Source organism: Bos mutus, chromosome 26 (assembly GCF_027580195.1).
Source record: "Bos mutus isolate GX-2022 chromosome 26, NWIPB_WYAK_1.1, whole genome shotgun sequence".
NCBI lineage: Eukaryota > Metazoa > Chordata > Mammalia > Artiodactyla > Bovidae > Bos > Bos mutus.
In genome coordinates this window covers 7,948,041-7,967,993 of record NC_091642.1, presented here as the reverse complement: position 1 = coordinate 7,967,993, position 19,953 = coordinate 7,948,041, and the positions used below count along the sequence as shown (strand labels likewise).

General features: G+C 54.4%; 1 protein-coding gene across 3 annotated transcripts in view; it reads left to right on the top strand.

Annotated features, from left to right (window-relative positions):
* LHPP (phospholysine phosphohistidine inorganic pyrophosphate phosphatase) overlaps positions 1-19,953 on the top strand; it is a 128,668-nt gene that overhangs the window by 1,850 nt on the left and 106,865 nt on the right. For all 3 annotated transcript variants that reach the window (XM_070364037.1, XM_070364038.1, XM_070364036.1), the window contains exons 2-3: positions 14,881-15,068; positions 16,626-16,779. In XM_070364037.1, coding sequence (XP_070220138.1) covers positions 14,881-15,068; positions 16,626-16,779 — 342 coding nt within the window. The remainder of the gene's footprint in view (positions 1-14,880; positions 15,069-16,625; positions 16,780-19,953) is intronic.

The following is a 19,953-nucleotide window of genomic DNA, read 5'->3' as shown; positions in this document are numbered from 1 at the left end:
CTGGCTACAGCGGGCCTTGAGAGTCGGGCAGAGCTGTTTGGATTCCATCCTGAGGAATACAGGGAAAAGTCACTGAAGATTTTAGGCAGGAGTGTCATGGAATCTGATTTATGTTTTAAAGAAATTAAAATATAAAAAGTGAAAGTATATAAGTACCAGGTTCCCTGGTGGCTCAGATGGTGAAGAATCTGCCTGCAGTGCAGGAGGCCCAGCTTCAATCCCTGGGTCAGGACGATACCCTGGAGAAGGAAACGGCAACCCATTCTGATATTCTTGCCTGGCAGACTACAGGCAGGTCCTGGCAGGCTACAGACCATGGGGTTGCAAAGAGTCGGACACAACTGAGCAACTAACAGTTTAGTTTTATACAAGTACCAAATGAAAACAGGAGAGATTCCCTTTGAAATCTGGGAGTGGGAGAAGAACTTTCTAGCTCTGCCTCAAAATCTAGACTCTTATCTTACATTGCTTGTGGAAGAAGCATTTGGCGTTACCTGTTAGCATCTGCCTCATACGTGAGAAATGACATAGGTGGGAGGGCGTTTGTGGTAGTGCCTTGTGAGATAGCAGAAGACTAGAAACGTCTCAATTGTCCATCACAAGGGGAGTGTTGCAGTCTCAGCCTATCAGTGAAGTTCTGTGCTGTATAAAAAATGAGCACCCCGCCGTGTAGGCGTCCCATGTAGACGGTGCATGCTCTGACTGTCTTTTGGGTGGAAAAGGTAGGAATGCAAGCATGAATTCCTGCTGGTGTGTTTGCATAAAGAAGCTGGAGGGAAGAACTTCACTGTGTGAAAAGCTAGGGTGGTTGTGGGAAGGTGTGGGAACAAGACTCTTCCCTGGCTAACTTGGTATATAAACATTTATAACTCGGTATAACTTGGTATATAAACATTTTTACATGTTTTTGACCATGTGGATGTAGTTTCCTATTCAGGATACCAAAAAAGGAGTATTTTCTGAATTTTGTCTCAATAAAGCTGGAAAAAATGCCACATTTCCCTACCCCCACCCCTACCCCCGCCAACTCTTTTAAGAAGATCTCTGTCTGCAAAGTGCAGAAATAGCTGTCAGTGGGGCAGACGGCAGGGCTCCAGAGGAAACAGGGAGCAGCCAGCTGCAAGATCCTTGTGTGGTCCAGGGAGACAGGAAGGGGCATGGGCTAGTGGGTGGAGATGATAAGAAGCAGGGGAACTCAAGAGACCTTTTGGGAGCAGGACCAATGGGACCTTGGCCCACTGGATGTATGGGATATCGTGGGGTCCAGGGAGAAGATGAAATGAAGAAGGGCTCTGGTGTTGCACTGCAGCACCAATGAGATGCTGAGATGGTGCTGATGAGATGGAGAGGGGCCAGAGTGGGGTGCAGGCAGGTGCCATGACGGCTCTTGACGCAGTGCCTGGCTCACGGTAGACCCCAGGAGTGTGCCATTTAAATCTCACTTCCCATGTTCATATAGGAATTCCTATTGTATGTGCTTTTAATTATTTTAAAATCAGGACCACTTAAAAGCATCTTTACATTAAAGTAAAATACTCATCTCTTCTCCTGAGGGGGGTGGAGTTTCCCATTTTCAGTTATTTTCAATAGTGCTGCCACAAACATTCTAGAACATGTCTTTGGTGAATGCATGGTTGCGTTTCTGCTGGGCACAGACCCAGGGGTGGACTTGCCGATCCTGAGATAGGCCTATAATCGTTGCTAGAAGATGCTGTCGGGTCATTTCCCAAAGTGGTGTATGTGAGCGTCCTCATGGCTCCGTTCCTCACAAACACGTGGGTTTGTGAGTCCTTGGCATCTTCGCAAGGTCATTTTTGCTTCTAGAAACCGGAGACATAAAGGAGATCAAGGATATGGACAGAGCCTCAGTTCCGTCCGTCTACCTTCTGCAGAGGAGCACAGAGTGGCTTCAGCAATGGCCTTGGAGGAGGTTGGGCTGATTGTGAGCCCTTGCTTTCCAGTCAGTAGCATTGGTCTGGGGTGCACCCTTCCTGGGCCAGTGTGGCTCCAGGGATCCCTCAGGGAGCACTTCCTCTGTGCTGGGTATCCATGTCGCTCCATCCCCTGCTGCTGGGAGGCGGCTGTAATCTCCCTTGGTCAACTGAAGCCACTGCGGCCCAGGGCTGGCCCAGGGCTCACCAGGTCTCCACTGGGATGGCCTTGGGATCATGGGAACGTAGGTCCACCCCACTCCTACCCTCTGTGCTGGACCTGAACGTAGAGTCCTTTGAGGGAGACACGGGTATTGAAAAAGGGTGGGGGTCTTCTCTCCAGCAGCCTCCCCAGGTGATGCTCCCCCGACATGCTGTCCCACAGTCTGCCCACACCCCTGGGTGTGACTCTAAGGGGGATGATCCCTGCTTCATTAACCACAGATGGTTTGTGGACTGGTGTCCCCCCCGACAGCCCCCGGGAGGTTTTTGTCTTAAAAGAAAGGAAAAGTGAAGTCGTTCAGTTGTGTCTGACTCTTTGCGACCCCATGGACTGTAGCCCGCCAGGCTCCTCCATCCATGGGATTTTCCAGGCAAGGGTACTGGAGTGGGTTGCCATTTCCTTCTTCAGGGGATCTTCTTGACCCAGGGATCAAACCTGGGTCTCCCACATTGCAGTCAGACGCTTTACAGTCTGAGCCACCAGCGAAGCCTCATTTTGTCTTGGTCTGCTTTAATTCAACTGATTTATCTAACTGGAGTGTCTCTGGTAGCAGCAACACTGTATCAATCTAGCTGGCATATAATAGCAGGCTATACCAATAGTCCTCAAATGCATCCCAGCTGAGAGGGGAGAAGTGCCTTCCCCATAGAGCGTGGGATCGTTTCTGGTGATTGACTATCATGCTGCCCAGGGGCCTGGAGAAGGAGGCCTAGAGATCTGAACCACCCTGGGGCTCCCTGGCATAAGACCACACCATGTCCTCACAACTCTTCCCCACCCACCAGGGCCTTCCCAAGGGACCTATGTGACCCCCTTCTCTCCCTCCGCCCACCTCAGCCCCATGCTCCCAGTTACATAGACTTCGGGTGGATTTTCCCCTGACCAGCCCCTTAGCAGCCCAGCATCCACAGAACCGGGGCCCTCCTACCCCACACCGCGGTATCCTCTGGCTCAAGATCCTTTTCTCTCTAAAGACTAGGCCCCTCCACTCAGGCCCAGGCCTCCCATGGCCAACTGATCACATTCAGGCCCAAGGGAGCGGCCCCCGCCCTCCTGTGGGTGCCGCCGGAGCCCCGTGTCCAGACCCTCCTGGCGGTGAGTGTGTGTGGATCCCCTCACTAGTAAAATCTGCCTGCTCCTGGAGTGTCCCTGGGGATGTCAGACTTTGGGACATGCTTCCCTGGTGGCCCTGAGGTTAAAGCGTCTGCCTGCAATGCGGGAGACCTGGGTTCGATCCCTGGGTGGGGAAGATCCCCTGGAGAAGGAAACGGCAACCCATTCCAGTATTCTTGCCTGTAGAATCCCATGGAAGGAGGAGCCTGGTGGGCTACAGTCCACGGGGTTACAGTCAGACACGACTTCACTTTCACTTTCACTTTTCCCTCTCATAGTGGCTGAGCCAGGAATAGGCTCTCCTGGCGGGCGGGCCCTGCCTTGCTGGCCTCGGTGGAGACCGCTGGGCTTGCATCACTTTTTGTAGTTCCTTTGCAGCCACACCCTGCCCTCTCTGGGCTCCTTGATATGCGAGGCTGGCTTTGAAGTCGCAGGGAGCTCAGAGGAAGTTCCTGGGGTGAGAGAGCCGCAGCGATGATGGGGTTCCCGGGACCCTGGGGGGTGTTTGCCTCCATGACGGCTCCCTATCGCCATGGGTGCCCAAACAGCACCTTCTTCTGTTCTGGAAACCCTGGAGCCGGGGAGGCGACTCGCCACTCCTCTTCCTAGCTGTCCGTGGTGACAGGTGTCCTCAGCTTTTGAAAAAATTCCCACCTTTTGGGGGATACAGAGCACATGGGGAATATCAACTCTGCTTTTTAAGATGCTGCTGTTGTTTAATCGCTAAGTCGTGTCCGACTCTTTGCATCCCCATGGACTTTAGCCTGCCAGGCTCCTCTGTCCGTGAGATTCTCCAGGCAAGAATACTGGAGTGGGTTGCCATGGGATGGAACCTGAGTCTCCTGCCTTGGCAGGCAGATTCTTTACCACTGAGCCACCGGGGAAGTCCTTTTAAGACAATATGGACCACAGTAATAGCATCACTGGTGATGGACGGGAGGCCTGCGATGTCCCAGGTAGATGTTTGACCGCACAAGCTACCTTCACAACCAGCCCATTTCAAAGCAGAGCCTGAGGCTCAGAGAGTTTCAGAAACTGGCACAAATGGGAAAAGTCATTGAGCCGGGACTACCTCCTCTGCACCCCTGAAGCCCCATCCACCAGACTCCAAGCCCCAGTTTTCCCTGCAGTATGCACTTGTTCACATATTTGTCACGTGCTTTTGGTGGCTCAGCTGGTGAAGATTCCGCCTGCAATGCAGGAGATGTGGGTTTGATCCCTGAGTTGGGAAGATCCCCTGGAGAAGGGAAAGGCTACCCGCTGCAGTATTCTGGCCTGGAGAATTCCATGGACTGTATAGTCCATGAGGTCGCAAAGAGCTGGACACGACTGAGCGACTTTCACTTCTCACTTTTCTTCATACTAGGCTTCCCCAGTGACTCAGATGGTAAACAATCTGCCTGGAATGCAGGAAACCCAGGTTCGATCCCTGGGATGGGAAAAATCCCCTGGAGACAGGAAAGGCTACCCACTCCAGTATTCTTGCCTGGAGAATTCCACGGACAGAGGAGCCTGGTGGGCAGCCCATAGGGTCACAAAGAGTCAGAAGCAACTGAGCGACCCACACTTTCACTTTCACATTCTTTCCTGTTAGAAACACAGCCGGAGGCACTGGGACAGGGGCAGGGAGTGGGGCAGATGGAAGTCCCTGCCCCCAGCAGGGCTGACCATCCAGTATGGGGAGAGCAGCATAAACAGCACCCAGAAGGTGAGTGTCAGGGGGAGAGAGACTGAGCCGAGGTTGGGGAGCCCGTCCACGTGGAGCCGGTGACATGTAAGCCGGGCTCTGGACCTGTCCTCTGGGCCGGTAGCATCCCAGATGGGAGAGCAGGCGGTCCAGGCCTCCTGGAGCCACCAGGTGGGCCAGGTGGGGCCCGCTTACTGCCCCGGGCTTGTGGTGGGCGTGGTCCCGGGACATCTGTAACCAGCCTGGGTCCCCTCAGCAGGCCATTTATTGGAGTCCATTCTTGGGCAGTTGGGCTCCCCAAGGGGAGCCATTCAGAGGCAGGGCGTGGCACAGCGGGGGCTGCCCCGCACAAAGGGAGCCCCAGAGGCATCTGCATGTGAAAGGCAGGGAGGGGGGCATTTACTGCATCCTGTCTCGGGCACTAAAGCACAGCTGTGGGGCCCCCTCGGCCTTTTTGCGGCAGCGGAAGGAACCAGGGCCCGCCTTGGCCGAGCAGCCTCATAAAGCAATCGCCACCTGGGACTCACAGACCCGCGGCTGCTGCTTCCAAATGTGCACACAAGCCCCGTGACCCTGTGAAAGTCAGGACCCGCCCCTCAGGCCTTAATGCCCGAGGATCAGGGCCAGGGAGCTTGTCTGAAGCTTGGCTTCCTTGATGGTCAGCTCCGCCCCCACCTCGCTCCATCAGACCCCACAGACGCAGCCAACCAGAAGTGGCTCCCTGTGTCCCCTCGCCCCATCCCCCAGGTGTGGCCCAGCGCCTGCCAGAGGGGCTCTTGAGGCCCTCAGAGTTTCGGGCCGCTTGTTCTGAGTTCAGAGCCAGAAACAGCTCTGCTGAGTCAGCCTGGACTTTGGACAAGGGGCGTTTGTCTGGAATGCCCCGTCGCCATGCTGCTGATGTCAGGGGCTGACTTCAGAGCTGGGGGCCCCCAGTTGGGGGGTGAGTGCACAGTGACCCCCTCCCAGGCCCAGTGCTTGTTGCATAATGTCTACAGTTTTAATCTTCACAAGCCAGAGGTGCTTCCTGGTTGTGAACAGTCCCACTCGGTGCCTGAATGGAGGCAGGGTCGGGGGCGGGCTGGGACTTGCTCAGAGAGCGGGGGTCAGCACCCCTTCTGAGGCAGGTGCCACACCCCGCAAGAAGATAGGAGTTTGCTCTGGCGGGCGGGGACCTGGGTCCGACTCCCAGCCCAAAGCTGTGGCTGTAATGTGGTCTTCGGCAAGTTCCTTAGGCTTTCTGTGCATCCGTTTCATCTCCTGGAAGCTGTTGTAACTGCCCTTGGGGCTGTCCATCCTGAGTGTCCCGGGGACGTCTGGCAGGACAGCCAGCCTCGGTTCCCCCCACACCCCCGCCTTCGCTGGTTGAACTTTGCCCTCTTTCTTATTGGTTGCCTCAGCTCACCTGCTGTCTCCATCTGCTGTCCCAGGTGCCCTGAGCATCTGGCTTCCTGTCCAGTTGCCTGCCTCGAGGGCCTGAATGTCCCCAGCACCCAGCCCTGGGCCTGCCGGAGGTGTGGTTGTCTTTGTTACCACCATCGTCATTCACGGAGCATTTGCAACGTGCTTCAGAACAGTCCTGTCAAGTAGCTTCTGCTAGTGCCCCATTTTACAGAGGTGGAAACTGAGGTCGGAGAGGGTTAGGTGACAAGCCTTGGTCTCACACAGGGACAGGGTGGTGGAGGTGCTGTGGGTGTGTCTGCTTCCCAGGCTGAGGCCCCCTCACCCCAAGAATACCCGGCCTCTGTCCCCTGCAGTGCCCAGCCCGTGACCAGCCAGTGACCACATCAGGGGAGAACTGACTGGCAGCTGACCTTCCAAAGCTGGGGAGTGGTCCGCAGATCCCTTGGCTCCTGAAAACGTGTCTTTTAAGCGCCTCGTGTCCCTCTGGGCCTCGGTCCCCCCCTCTGTGAAAGGAACCACCAAACTGGACAGTCTCCAAGTCTCCTCTGGTTTGTGGATTCCTGTGCATCTGATTCCAAATTTCGTTTATCTAACTAGTAAAGTGATGCTGTGAGCTTGGTGTGGCTCTCTGATCAGAGCTCAGAGGCTCAGGCAAGTCAGAGCGAGAACTCACTGGATGGCAGAGGGGGCGGCCCCGGGCGGGGAAGGTGTGCCGCATGTTTCGTAAGGACCCTGGCTCTGGGCCTGCCCGACGTTTCTATTTGACTGTCCCCCTCCTTCTCCCCGTCCCTCTGAGGTCACTGGCTGGCTGGTCCACACTGAGCCTCAGCCAGGGCCACCTGCGTGCGTCACTGCCTGTGTTCTCTCCTCTCCGTCCAGACTTTGGACTCCCGTTTCTTGCCTGGACTCTTGACGACACACTGTGCCCAGCAGAGGGCCAGATGGAGAGTGGGCAGGGACCTCCCCGGACCCCGCAGTGGGCCGTCGCAGGCTGGCCGGAAGGTCTGCTCTGGTGGAAAGAAGCGGGAGGTGCAGCAGGCCCAGCTGGTGCTGCTGGCAAAGGCTTCCGGCAGCCCAGTGTTCAGGGCCCTGGTGACGTCAACACATGCTAGGGCTCCTCTTGGGCCCCCTGTGCCCCTCCCCCCCGAAGAGCTGGGAGGCTGGGCGCTACCCCATTTCATGGCTGGATTTCAGACCCCGGAGTCTGGCCCAGGGGTGCCTGGCGCAGGGCTTGTGCACGGTGCAGCTGCCAGACCTCAGCCGGGAAGCCAGACCCCCTTCTCAAGTGGCAAAAGCCCTTCTGTTGGTGCTCCCTGACACCGAGCTCCTGCCCGTTCATCTGGGCACATGGGGAGCTGGGCCGGGTTCCTCCCAGAATCAACGTGGCTGCCCCTTGGTGTGTGAGAATGATGGTATTTTTATTTTTTTCCTTCTTCTTCCTTCCTTCTTCCCTCCCTCATCCTTTCTCTTTCTCCCTCTCCCCGCCGCCTCCCTCCTTTCCTTTCTTTTTTTTTTTTTAAATGACTGTATTTCTCTGCTGCAGGACTGCCCCTGCTCTGCGCACGGGCTCCCACGTGACCCTATGATAAAATAGCAAGTCCTTAGAACAAATAGGCCCTTTGCACATTTCAATTTTCCCAATGTGTGCAGTCCATCTCCGTGGCTTTCCAAAAGGGAAGCAGCTACAGATCTCAACGTCAGACAGTGGCTGGCGCTGCTGTGGAGCCCCGCCACGTAACAAAGATCTGGAGGCCGGGAGATTGGGCAACCGGGAATCCTGTTCTCTGAGGATCTCCACTGGGCGCTGCTGCCCGGGTTTCAGTTCATACTGACTGCCCCCCAGGGTGCTGCAGGGGTCCTTTCCTTCTCTTGGAAACCGGAACCACAAAGATTCATTTATCTGCAGCTGTGGCCATTTTTGATGGAAAGAGGGGCTTCTCTCCACCAGGTAGTGGTGGAGAGTTGAGTTATGGCCCCCGGGGTGGGGGCGCAGAGCAGGCAGTGTGGGTCAGGGAGGCGGGAATGTGGGGAACATGCTCTTCCCCTCCCCTCCTTCCATCCCCTCCTGGTGTGTTTCTCCTGTCTCACGTCAGCGCTCCAGGCCACTGGATGTGGAGATGGTCCCTGGCAGAGACTTCAGCCCGGGGTGGGCCTGTGGACCTCACACAGCTCTTGTGAAGACCAGCCCAGTTCAGTTCAGTTCAGTCGCTCAGTCGTGTCCGACTCTTTGCAACCCCATGAACCGCAGCACGCCAGGCCTCTCTGTCCGCCACCAGCTCCCGGTCCACCCATACCCATGTCCATCGAGTCTGTGATGCCATCCAACCATTTCATCCTCTGTCGTCCTCTTCTCCTGCCCTCAATCTTTCCCAGCATCAGGGTCTTTTCAAATGAGTCAGTTTTTCGCATCAGGTGGCCAAAGTATTGGAGTTTCAGCTTCAACATCAGTCCTTCCAATGAACACCCAGGACTGATCTCCTTTAGGATGGACTGGTTGGATCTCCTTGCAGTCCAAGGGACTTTCAAGAGTCTTCTCCAACACCACAGTTCAAAAGCATCAATTCTTGGGCACTCAGCTTTCTTTATAGTCCAACTTTCACATCCATACATGACTACTGGAAAAACCATGGCCTTGACTAGGAGGACCTTTGTTGACAAATTAATGTCTTTGCTTTTTAATGTGGTGTCTAGGTTGGTCATAACTTTCCTTCCAAGGAGTAAGCATCTTCTAATTTCATGGCTGCAGTCACCATCTGCAGTGATTTTGGAGCCCAGAAAAATAAAGTCAGTCACTGTTTCCACTGTTTCCCCATCTATTTGCCATGAAGTGATGGGACTGGATGCCATGATCTTCATTTTCTGAATGTTGAGCTTTAAACCAACTTTTTCACTCTCCTCTTTCATTTTCATCAAGAGGCCTTTTAGTTCTTCTTCGCTTTCTGTCATAAGGGTGGTGTCATCTGCATATCTGAGGTTATTGATATTTCTCTTGGCAATCTTGATTCCAGCTTGTACTTCATCCAGCCCAACGTTTCTCACGATGTACTCTGCATATAAGTTAAATAAGCAGGGAGACAATATACAGCCTGGATGTACTCCTTTCCCGATTGGAACCAATCTGTTGTTCCATGAAGACCAGCCTAGGGGCATGTAAATTAAAGGACATGGACCCTGCTTTCTCTGTGGTCGGGAGATGTCACCATCCTCAACCCTCGTTTGTCGCTTCAAGTTCGACCTGCCAGCCTGCAGCCTTCCCTACCCGCTCAGGAGCCCACCCAGCTTGAGGCCTCCTCTCCTTCACCATCCTGTGAGGGGTCCCTCTCCTCGGGGTGGTAATAAGGTTTGGCATCACCATCAGCCTGGCCTTTCAGACCCACCTCACCCCACCCCCGTCAGTAGGACCCAGCCCTTGCTCCTGGGAGGCCCAGGTGTAGCAGCAGCGGACGGGAGGGCCTGCCAGCAGCGGGGGCCTCTCTGCTTGGTGATGGGGTGGCTGGAGCATGGTGGGGGCAGGCCCTGCCTGCTCTGGGCAGTGGGGGCAGGGAGCGGGGGCAGGGAACGAGATCGGGAGCCTGTCTGCTAGCCACTTACTGGCCGACGTTCTCCGCACACACTGAGCGAGCTTTGACCGTGGGCCAGGCCCAAGCCGGCGCCTCGAAGATCTCCCTGTAGCTTCAGCACGTGAGGCTGTTATCATCCCATCTTCCGGATGAAGAAACTGAGCCCCAGGGAGAAGAAATAGCTTGTGGAGGTGCCACAGCCCATAGTCATCAGGCCCTGGAACACCTCCCGGTTGCTCCTTGACCTCCTGGCCTCCCGCTCAGTATTAGAGCGTCTTTCATATGCATTTGTCCTGTGGCTGCAGGAAGGCACGAGTTGCCCTGCGTCTCGTCCTACTGTCTACCCATCTGGACTCACGAGGGTCCACTGTTCTCTCCCTAGCCCTAACCCTAACAGACGCTGAAGCAGTGCTCCCCACGGGCAGGATTGGCAGTGAGCCCTCCCGAGGTTCTCTGGGTGCTAGAATGACTTGGTTCCATTAGAATTTGGATCACTTAAGTGCTTCTCACAGAAAAGCACTGCCGTGTTTCAAGAGCTGCGAAAGCCAAGTGGGACAGACTCTGCCTGGGAGGGGACAGAACTCTGGGGGGCCTTCCTGGAGGAAGGGACGAACGAACCAGGCTCTGAAGGATACGTAGGACTTACCATAGGGAGTGGGTGATGGCAAAGACTCAGGGTGATGGCAAAGACTCAGGGTGATGTGAGGGCCTTTGGGGTCAGATGATGGTAAGAGGTGGCTGGGGCGGGGTGGGGACTGAGCTTGGAGGGGCCTTCCCCAGGGCAGCCTCCTTGCCCCTGTCCAGCTCCTCTGTGGTGAGCCCAGAGGGCACAAGGTGGTGGAGCTGTGCCAAGGTCAGCCAGGATGTCCAGTAATCGTCCCAGCACTCTACCTGCTCCTGAGCGATAATGAGAGGGTTTCCATTATTTTCGGGTGAGCGCCCCTGGCAGATGCCGACAGCTAGCAGATGTGTGAGGTCCAAGGTGATTTGCAAGGGACCCGCTCATGTGATGCTCAGTAATGGCATCATGCGACGCTGTCACTCAGAGCTTGTCCCAGCCTCCGGGAGGAGGTAAAGGTCAGTTCAAAGAGCCGGTGCGCCCACGGGAAGCAGGGGCAAGTCCCCACCCACTCCGGGAAGGGTCCAGGGAGGCACAGGGGACTGAGAACGTGGCCGCGGTCTCAGAGGGGACGTCCGGCCGGAGCCCTGCTCTGGCTGCCAGGGCCCTGCGGTACGCCCTCTGTCCCCAGGGTTCCAGGGTGTTGGGGGATGGGAAGGCCTGGCCCAGCCCAATGCTGACGTCCCTGGGGCTCGCTGCCCTTGGGAGGCCCATGGCAGGCTCTGCCACAGCCCTGAAGCCACTCCTGGCTCCCTCTCTCCTGACATTGGGTTCGTGTGTTCCAGGCCGTTCAAGGCTGAATCTGATATTAAGCAGTGACCCCTCTAAGAGACTCCAAGGCTTTGGCTCCTCCATTGTCTTAGTCTGCCGGAACAGAGTACCACAAGCTGAGGGGCTCAGTGACAGAGGTTTATCTGCCCCTAGTCCTGAAGTCTGGGTGTCCGAGATCGAGGTGCCCTAGGGTGGGTTTTTTGGGGGGAGCCCTCTTCTCGGCTTGCTAGGCGGCCCCCTTCAACTGTGCCCTGACGTGGCCTCCTCTCTGTGGTCGCAGAGGGATCCCTGGCATCTCTGGCTGTGATTCTGTCCTGTCCCGGCCCCGCCCTTTCATCCTCTCCTAACCTTCATTTCCCTCCCGAGGGGGTCAGCCTACGAGATGAGGGGCGGGACACAGTTGAGCCAAGAGCGGCTCACACGCTGTGTGACCTTCTCGGGTCTCTGCCTCCCGGAGCTCCTGTTTTCTCATCCCTGGGACAGGCTCCTGGTTCTCGTCTCCATAGCTCACAGACTCAATTTGGCAGGTGCTTAATGCCTTGTGTGCTCCAGGCTCCTGGCCCTGGGGGTGCATGTGGGGGACACAGGGTGTCCAAAGGGGGCTCTGCCCTCAAGGGGTGAGGATGACATCGGATCACAGATACCGACCCCCAAGGCAAGGCTGAATGTAATGTATTCATCCTTTACTATTTTTTATAATAATAATGAATAATGCTTTAGGGCTTCTTTGATGGTTCAGTGGTAAAAAAAAAAAAAATCTACCTACAATGCAGAAGACACAGGAGATGATGGTTGGATCCCTGGGTCGGGAAGATCCCCTGGAGGAGAAAATGGCAACCCACGCTGGTATTCTTTCCTGGAGAATCCCATGGACAGAGGAGCCTGGCAGGCTACAGTCCGAAGGGTTGCAAAGAGTCAGACAGGACCGAGCATGTACGCATCCATCCAACCAGTACTTTTTTTACTTTTAGTAATTAAGGAAAATGAAGAGACGACTTGGGGCTCATGCCAGAAAGCGAAAAGAGGGTGTGGTCAGGGACATGAATGGATAGACCCGTGGTGAGGGGCCTTCCCCGAGCATTGCCCACTGCTGTCCAGGGGCTGATTCAGTCCTAAAACTAGTAATTTTATTTTATTTTTAATTGGAGGATAATTACTTTACAATATCATGTTGGTTTCTGCCATACAACAGCATGAATCAGCCACAGGTGTACATATGTCCCCTCCCTCTTCTACCTCCCTCCCACCCCACCCCACCCCACCCCTCTAGGTGGTCACAGAGCCCCAGTTTGAGTTCCCTGGGTCATACAGCAAATTCCCACTGGCTATCTGTTTTACATATGGTAGTCTATGGGGTCACACAGAGTCGGACACGACTGAAGCAACTTAGCAGCAGCAGCAGCAGTATAGAGGTTTCCATGTTGCTTTCTCCATTTGAGTACTTTTGATTTTAAAGCACTGTGTCTCCAGTAAACGTACGTTGTGTGTCGGTGGAGAACAGTGTCTGCGGTGAGTTCTGTTGTTTACCTGTGTTTCATGGGCATCGGAGCTGTGTTTGGAATAGCAGCTGCGAGGTCCTGTCATCTCACCGTCACACGATTGCTCACTGTTCTGAGAAGGTCACATCGTAATCCATTAGCAATAATTAGTCCCCCGGCACCCGCTGCCTTCTTCCCTCAACTGCTCCATTAACTTGGGTGCGGATCGCACATCCCAAGCGCCAATCCGTGGAAGATCTGTCCGTAATATACAAGGTGATGCTATTAGTTACAATATATTAACTGCCTAATTTAAAAATACAAAAGCTGTCTTTATGAAGGGCAATTAACCACTAAGCGTAATTGATAATTCATAACCCCCTGATTAGGAAAGACAAATACTGAGAAAGGACTGAATCACCTGGGCTGCTGGTTGCACGACATTGTCAGCCTCTCCGTCTGCGTTTGTTCGCCCTGTTGTCAGTAGGGCCTGACGTTTCTTCCTAGGTCTCACCTGTCGGCTGCGGCGCCTGGGGGGTCTGGAGGCTCACCGTCACGTGGGAGTGCGTGTCTTCACCACCGAGTGGGGTGCAGTGAAGGGGGTGCAGGCTCGGGGCCCCCTCAGGGGAAGTAGCAGGCGTGGTCCTAAGGCAGGGTGCCTCTCACCAGCTGTCATCTGGACTTGCCATCACTCAGTCACTCAGCAAACGCTTGTCAGGGGCCTGCCGTGGGCCCCGCCGTCAGACCTCGTTCCTGACCTCATGGAGCATGCGAGTCTGGGAGAGAGACGCTGAACAAGTGCAGACATGAGATGATTGGAGATACGGGTTAGTGTCAGAAAGAAAAGCAGCCTAGAGACAGAGTGGGCAGCGTCACCCAGATGGTCGCAGAAGGTGACGTTGGACAGACCCTTCACATTTTCCCTAGGGTTTCTCGAACCTCCTGACTTGCAGCCTGGTGACTTCCATGGCCCTCCCACGCCATGGCCCGGAGTGCATCCAGGGAGGGCCCTGTGTGCTCTGGACCAGGCCAGGTAGCCGGCCCGCTGGCCCCCTTGCTATTGCAGGGCCCCCCTTCCTTCTGGGGGTCCCTGTTCCTTTGTCTCCTTGCTTCCCTTCCAGTCTCAGCTCCAGAGCTGTCTCCTCCCCGGGGAGGCCTCCTGTCCTGCCCACGCTGCCTGGCCGTCCTGTCTCCTCACCTCTTTGGTCCTTCCCGTCACCTCTCGTCCTGATCCCAGCGCCCCTCCTCTGTGCGGTCTCCCACCTTACGCACCGACTGAGGGTCCGGGGTCAGAGAGCCCGCCTGTGGGCACTGCGGCGTGTCCGTGTGCCAGTCAGCAGGTGCTCAGTCGCTGTTGGCAGAATGGTTCAGTGTTATTTCCCTGGCTTCTCTCTGGGCATCGGCTTTTGTGACTTGGCCTTCACAGAGCCTGCCTGGGTGCAGTGGGGCTGCAGGGCCTCCCGTGAGCCCGGACAGGCTGTCGGAGCTGCTGACGCCGCGGGCATCCCCGGCCCCTGTCCCGTTAGCTTGCCCGTGCACCCGATGCCTCCGTCTGGCCGACCTGTCTTCAGTGACAGCGGCGAGACAGCACACTTCAGGCGTGGTCCCCGGCCTTTGCGTTTTGGAGAAATGTGGATACTCAGGGGTCAGCTCAGGTGCTCAGTGGAGATGCTCACTGTGGTGGGAGGGCCCGGAGGGGTGGCTGGGATGCTCAGAGGGGACCTCCACCAGGCTGAGCGGCGTGGTGCGGTGAGGTGCGGGGAGGTGTTGAGTGGGTCCCGGGAGGCGGGCGGATTAGCACGAGTGAAGAGGCGGTGTGTCCCGGGTGGAAGGGCATGCCCGTGAGCCAGGCAGAAGCAGAGGTCATGTGGGAACTCGGGGTCTCAGGTGTGCCGAGCTCAGCGAGGATGAGAAGGGTCTTCTCCAGCTCAGAAACCGCAGGGTCCGGTGAGGCTGTCGAGGCCCAGTTCAGGGGCCCGTGGAGACCCGGCTTGCTCTGGACTGTTCCCCTGGAGAAGAAGCACCCATCCACGCCCCTCCCCGGGCGGCCGGGCTGCCTGCTGACAGCCCCCTCCCCGGCCTGTCTCCCCTCTGCAGGCTGAAACGGTCCCGGCTGAAGGTGAGATTTTGCACCAATGAGTCGCAGAAGTCGCGGGCGGACCTGGTGGGGCTGCTGCGACGGCTGGGCTTTGACGTCTCCGAGGGCGAGGTGACCGCCCCAGCCCCCGCCGCCTGCCTGATCCTGAAGCAGCGAGGCCTGCGGCCACACCTGCTTGTCCACGATGGTAGGCCCCCCTTGGGCCCCTGCAGGGGTGAAGGCGCCCCCTTTCCAGCTGGGGGCTGGGGAGGACACAGAGGGAGCACCTGGCCCTTGTTAGACCTGTGGGCCTTGATGCTGGGACCCTGGCCCCATCCATCCTGGCATCATCCTGGGCCCAGGGGTCGGGGTGGTGGTGGGTGGTGGTCAGAGGCAGGGTCCATATGGCTCCTTGGAGGCAGGAAAACCCTGAGTCTGTTTTCTGTGATCCAGGATGGAGCAAGGTGGCAGGAAATTGTCAAGGGGGGCAAGATTTTAGCCTCTGGGGTCTGTGTCTGTGTGTGAGAGAGAGAGAGACAGACAGACAAATAGAACAGATGCAAAGTTAGGTCTGTAGGTTTCGGAACCGTATTTGTAAAAACCAGCCCCACGCGCTGGCTAATGGCACAGGTTTACTTGCTAACATCAGTCTGAAGGAAGGACAGAGTCCCTTTGACCCTCAGCTGGGAGTTTTGCTGAAATGAAGAAGAAAGAACAGTATTACCTGGCACCTTCTGAATATTTAAAAAGAAGAGACAGTACATGCTTCAGAATTCAGGACACTTTTCTGTCGTTGTCTTCCTGCTTCCTTCCTCTGCGCTTGGCGTTGTTATTTACAAACCTGCGGCAGAGGCAAGCACGCTTTTCTACCCCTGGACAGGGGTAGGGGACTCCCAGAAATGGAGAGAGCTCCTGAAGGTCTGGAGGCCGAGTCCACAGCTCTGGCGCCAGTTGAGGGCGACATGCCCAGGCTTTGGAAACTGTTTTTCTCGAAATGCTTCCTCTGTGATCTGGGATCCTTGCCAGTGTCTTTAGAACAGGTCCTTAAAGTAACAGAAAGATTTAAATGCCAGTGTCTTTAGAACAGGTCCTTAAAGTAACAGAAAGATTTAAGAGAGAAAAACCTCCCCTCCCCGGGGCAGGGGCAGAGGGAGGGGTCCGGGTGGACCTACCAGAGATGAGAGGGAAACTCAGCGTTCCCCTTGAAGACATCGTTCATCAGTGAGTCCAACAGGCAGATGTTGGAGCTCGAGAAGCTGTGGGGGAAGCCAGGCACCCTTCGTCACCTGTACTCTTGCATCTGTGTTTTGCATATGTGTCCCTGTCTTTTCAAGACCTTGAATCGTTTTCAGGTTTTATTGTCGATGAATTCCACCTCCCCCTCCTCAACTTTTTGTTATGAGGATTTTCAAATAGACAGCAAAGCTGAAATAATTTTATTTGGAATATTTGTTTGCCCTTCACCTTGACTTTACCAATGACATTTCGCCATGTTTTCTTCATTAGACATCTCCCCATCCCTCCATCCAACTATCCACCTTTATCTTTCTGATGCATCTCATAGTCACTTGCAGACTTTGGTGGTGGTGGTTATTCCTAAGTCGTTCAGTTGTGTCCAACTCTTTGCGACCCCATGGACTGTAGCCTGCTAGGCTCCTCTGTCCGTGGGATTTCCCAGGCAAGAACACTGGAGTGGATTGCTATGCCCTCCTCCAGGGGATCTTCCCGACCCAGGCATCGAACCCTTCTCTCTCCCTCTTTTCAGGAGTCCGCTCGGAATTTGATCAGATCGACACGTCCAACCCAAACTGTGTCGTAATTGCAGACGCCGGAGAAGGCTTTTCTTATCAAAACATGAATAAAGCTTTCCAGGTGCTCATGGAGCTGGAAAACCCTGTGCTCTTCTCACTGGGAAAAGGGTAAGTCGGCTGGAGGGGAGTCGTTTCCGGCCACTCTGGGCGATGCTCCGTGGGTCTCTCTGACTTAAGGAATCAGCAGAGAAGCTGGGAAGGGTGGGCATGGGGTGGAGGCAGTGTGGCTCCTTCTTCCTTCCCTCTCCTTTTCTTGCTTTTTCCCCATCATTTTGTCATCTCTGTCTTTTGATAATTTTTGAGCAGAGACCTGGTCTTCAGCTGGTTGGTTAGGCTTCCCCGTGACCACAAGGCTGGGAGTGGCCAGGGGCAGGTCACTGCAGAGGAGACCCCTGGAGATCAGGGTGGCCGTCCCGAGTTTCCGTCATTGTCACAGGACACAGCACAGCGCTGATGGGTTGTGCCAAGGAGATGGACGCCCGAGCAGTGAAAATAGGCTTGAGGGCCTCTGGGCGCTTGTCTGGGCCCCACATCTCTGGTCTCGGAGCAGCCTGTCAGCTTCTAATTTTGTCACCAACATGTTTATCCGAGTCTGCAGCCTGGGCCTCACCATCTCTTTCAAAACACTGTGTTGATTATTTCTCTTAACTTCTTTTATCACCAAGAACAACACATCTTCATTGAAGAAAAACTGTTGAATACAGATGAGTGGAAAGAGGAAAAGAGCATTTTCTGTCCCACTTCAGGAGAGAACAGCAGTCAGCATTTTTGTGTGTGTCCTTCCCAGCAGTTTTCTGTGCAGAAATCATTACGCGTGGTGTGTTCACAGCGTCAGTATCTAACTCAACCTAGTTCTGCCTCGAGGTTTTAGTGGTTCACCGAATATTTTGTGAACCACTTTGCATACAATAGGGCTTCCTTCGTGGCTCAGGGGGTAAAGAATCCACCTGCAATGCGGGAGCCCCAGGTTCAGTCCCTGGGTTGGGAAGATCCCCTGGAGGAGGGAATGGCAGTCCACTCCAGTACTCTTGCCTGGAGAATCCTGTGGACAGAGGAGCCTGGAGGGCTACAGTCCACGGGGTCGCAAAGAGGCAGACATAACTCAGTGACTAACACTTCCATGTGAGAAGTAGACGTCTCTGCAGCGAGGTTATTCCTGTTAAATTTTTTTACAGGCTCTCCTGTAGTTGTAGGTTGTTTCTGATTTTCTCCCTGAGTAAGGCCGTGATCAGCCTCTTTCTGGCATTTCGGGTGAGGTGTGTCTTTTGAGGTTCTTGGTGTGCGTTGCCAAGTTGCTTTCCAGAAAGCGATGCAGGTTTCTTCTGTCCCCCGTGGAAGCAGCACTAGGGTTTTAGAGTCACAGGGTGCTGTGGAACCCGACCCCAGCGTTACGCGCAGGGCAGGAATTCTGTGGCCGTCTCTGGAGTAGCCTTTCCCAGCTTAGGTGCTGCTGGTGACTGGGGACTTCCTACCTCTGCCTGCTGAACAGGGCTGGCTATTCCAGTAGACATGAGGGGGCCTTTTTATCCGGCTGCTGGCCATTGCTAAGCCCTCTGTGTAGTTCACTGTGTTTAGTTCTGACCCCGACACTGTGAGCTGTGGGCAGCGTCATTGCCATTGTGCAGATGGGTGTATAAAGGCACATGGAGGTGAGGTAGGCCACGGTCACCCCATCGGTCAGCACAGGGGTGGCCAGGAGCGCTCCCAGAGCCTGAGCAGGTTTTGGGTCCACACAAGATCTTAAGCTTTTTTGAGGTCGTTTTAAAAATTGGAAGACTTTACGTAAGATAACTGGATTTCTGGATTCTCTTGAAACATCAGAAGATGTGAGGGTACTCGCCCCACATTCCCAAATGCGCTGCCACTTGGTGGAGCCACTGGCCCCTCAGCTCTGGTGCTGCGGAGACCCCACCGCGACCTCCTGCCCATCTCCAGTCTTCAGGGTTGGCTGACGTTCATCTTGTACCAAGAGAAATATTGTACATCTTGTACAGTAGAGAAATACTTCTTCATGGCTGTGCTTCTTTTAAAATAGGCAAGTGAAAGAGATGTAAAGAAAGAGAAGATACGTTTCTCTTGTTGCTGTTGTTCAGTTGCTAAGTCCTGTCCAGCTCTTTGCAACCCACGGACTGCAGCATACCAGGCTTCCTTGTCCTTCATTATCTCCCAGAGTTTTGCTCAAACTCATGTCCATCGAGTCGGTGATGCCATCTAACCATCTCGTCCTCTGTTGTCCCCTTCTCCTCCTGTCTTCAGTCTTTCTCAGCATCAGGGTCTTTTCCAATGAGTCAGTTCTTCGCATCAGGTGGCCAAAGTATTAGAGCTTCAGCTTCAGCATTAGTGCTTCCAATGAATATTCAGGACTGATCTCCTTTAGGATGGACTGGTTGGATCTCCTTACAATCCAAGGGACTCCCAAGAGTCTTCTCTAACACCACAGTTCGAAAGCATCAATTCTTCGGCGCTCAGTCTTCTTTATGGTCCAACACTCACATCCATACATGACTACTGGAAAGAACATAGCTTTGCCTAGACGGACCTTTGTCTTGCTGCAAATATTCCAGTGTGTTTATCATGCAAAAAATTGTATCCTGTGTTAGTCAGTGGTCTCCAGAGAAACAGAACCAACTGGGTGTGGTGATGTATATACAGACAGTTCTTGACTTAGCAGTGGTTCAAATGATAACTTTTCGATTTGGTTATGGTATGAAAGCTATGCATGTTCAGAAAAACGACTTCTAATTTTGAATTCTGATCCTTTCCCACATGCAGTGCAGTCCTCTCTTGTGATGCAGGCAGATGCTGGGCACTGGCCGCTCCCGGGCAGCCACATGATCACGGGGGTCAACAGCTAATATGTGTACGAACATTCTGTACCCAGACCACCATTCTGAGTTTCACTTTCAGTAATAAATTACATGAGATATTCAGTGCTTTATTATAAAATAGACTTTGTGTCAGATGATTCTGCCCAACTATAGGCTAATATCAGTGTTCTGAGCACATTTAAAGTAGGCTGGGCTTATTAAATGCATTTTTTTTAAAAATGCATTTTTGACTTAACGATATTTTCAGCTTGTGATGCGTTTATCAGAACATAACCCTGTCATAGGTTGAGGAAGATGGGTATATAAAGAGAAATTGATTGTGGAGGCTAGGTTTTTCCTGCATAGGCCAGCAGGCTGGAGACTTAGGGAAGAGTTGCCGTCTGAGTGCCAAGGTTATCCGCCAGCAGGTTCCAGGTTCCTTCTTGTTTGAAGAGGTCAGACTTTGTTTTGGTTG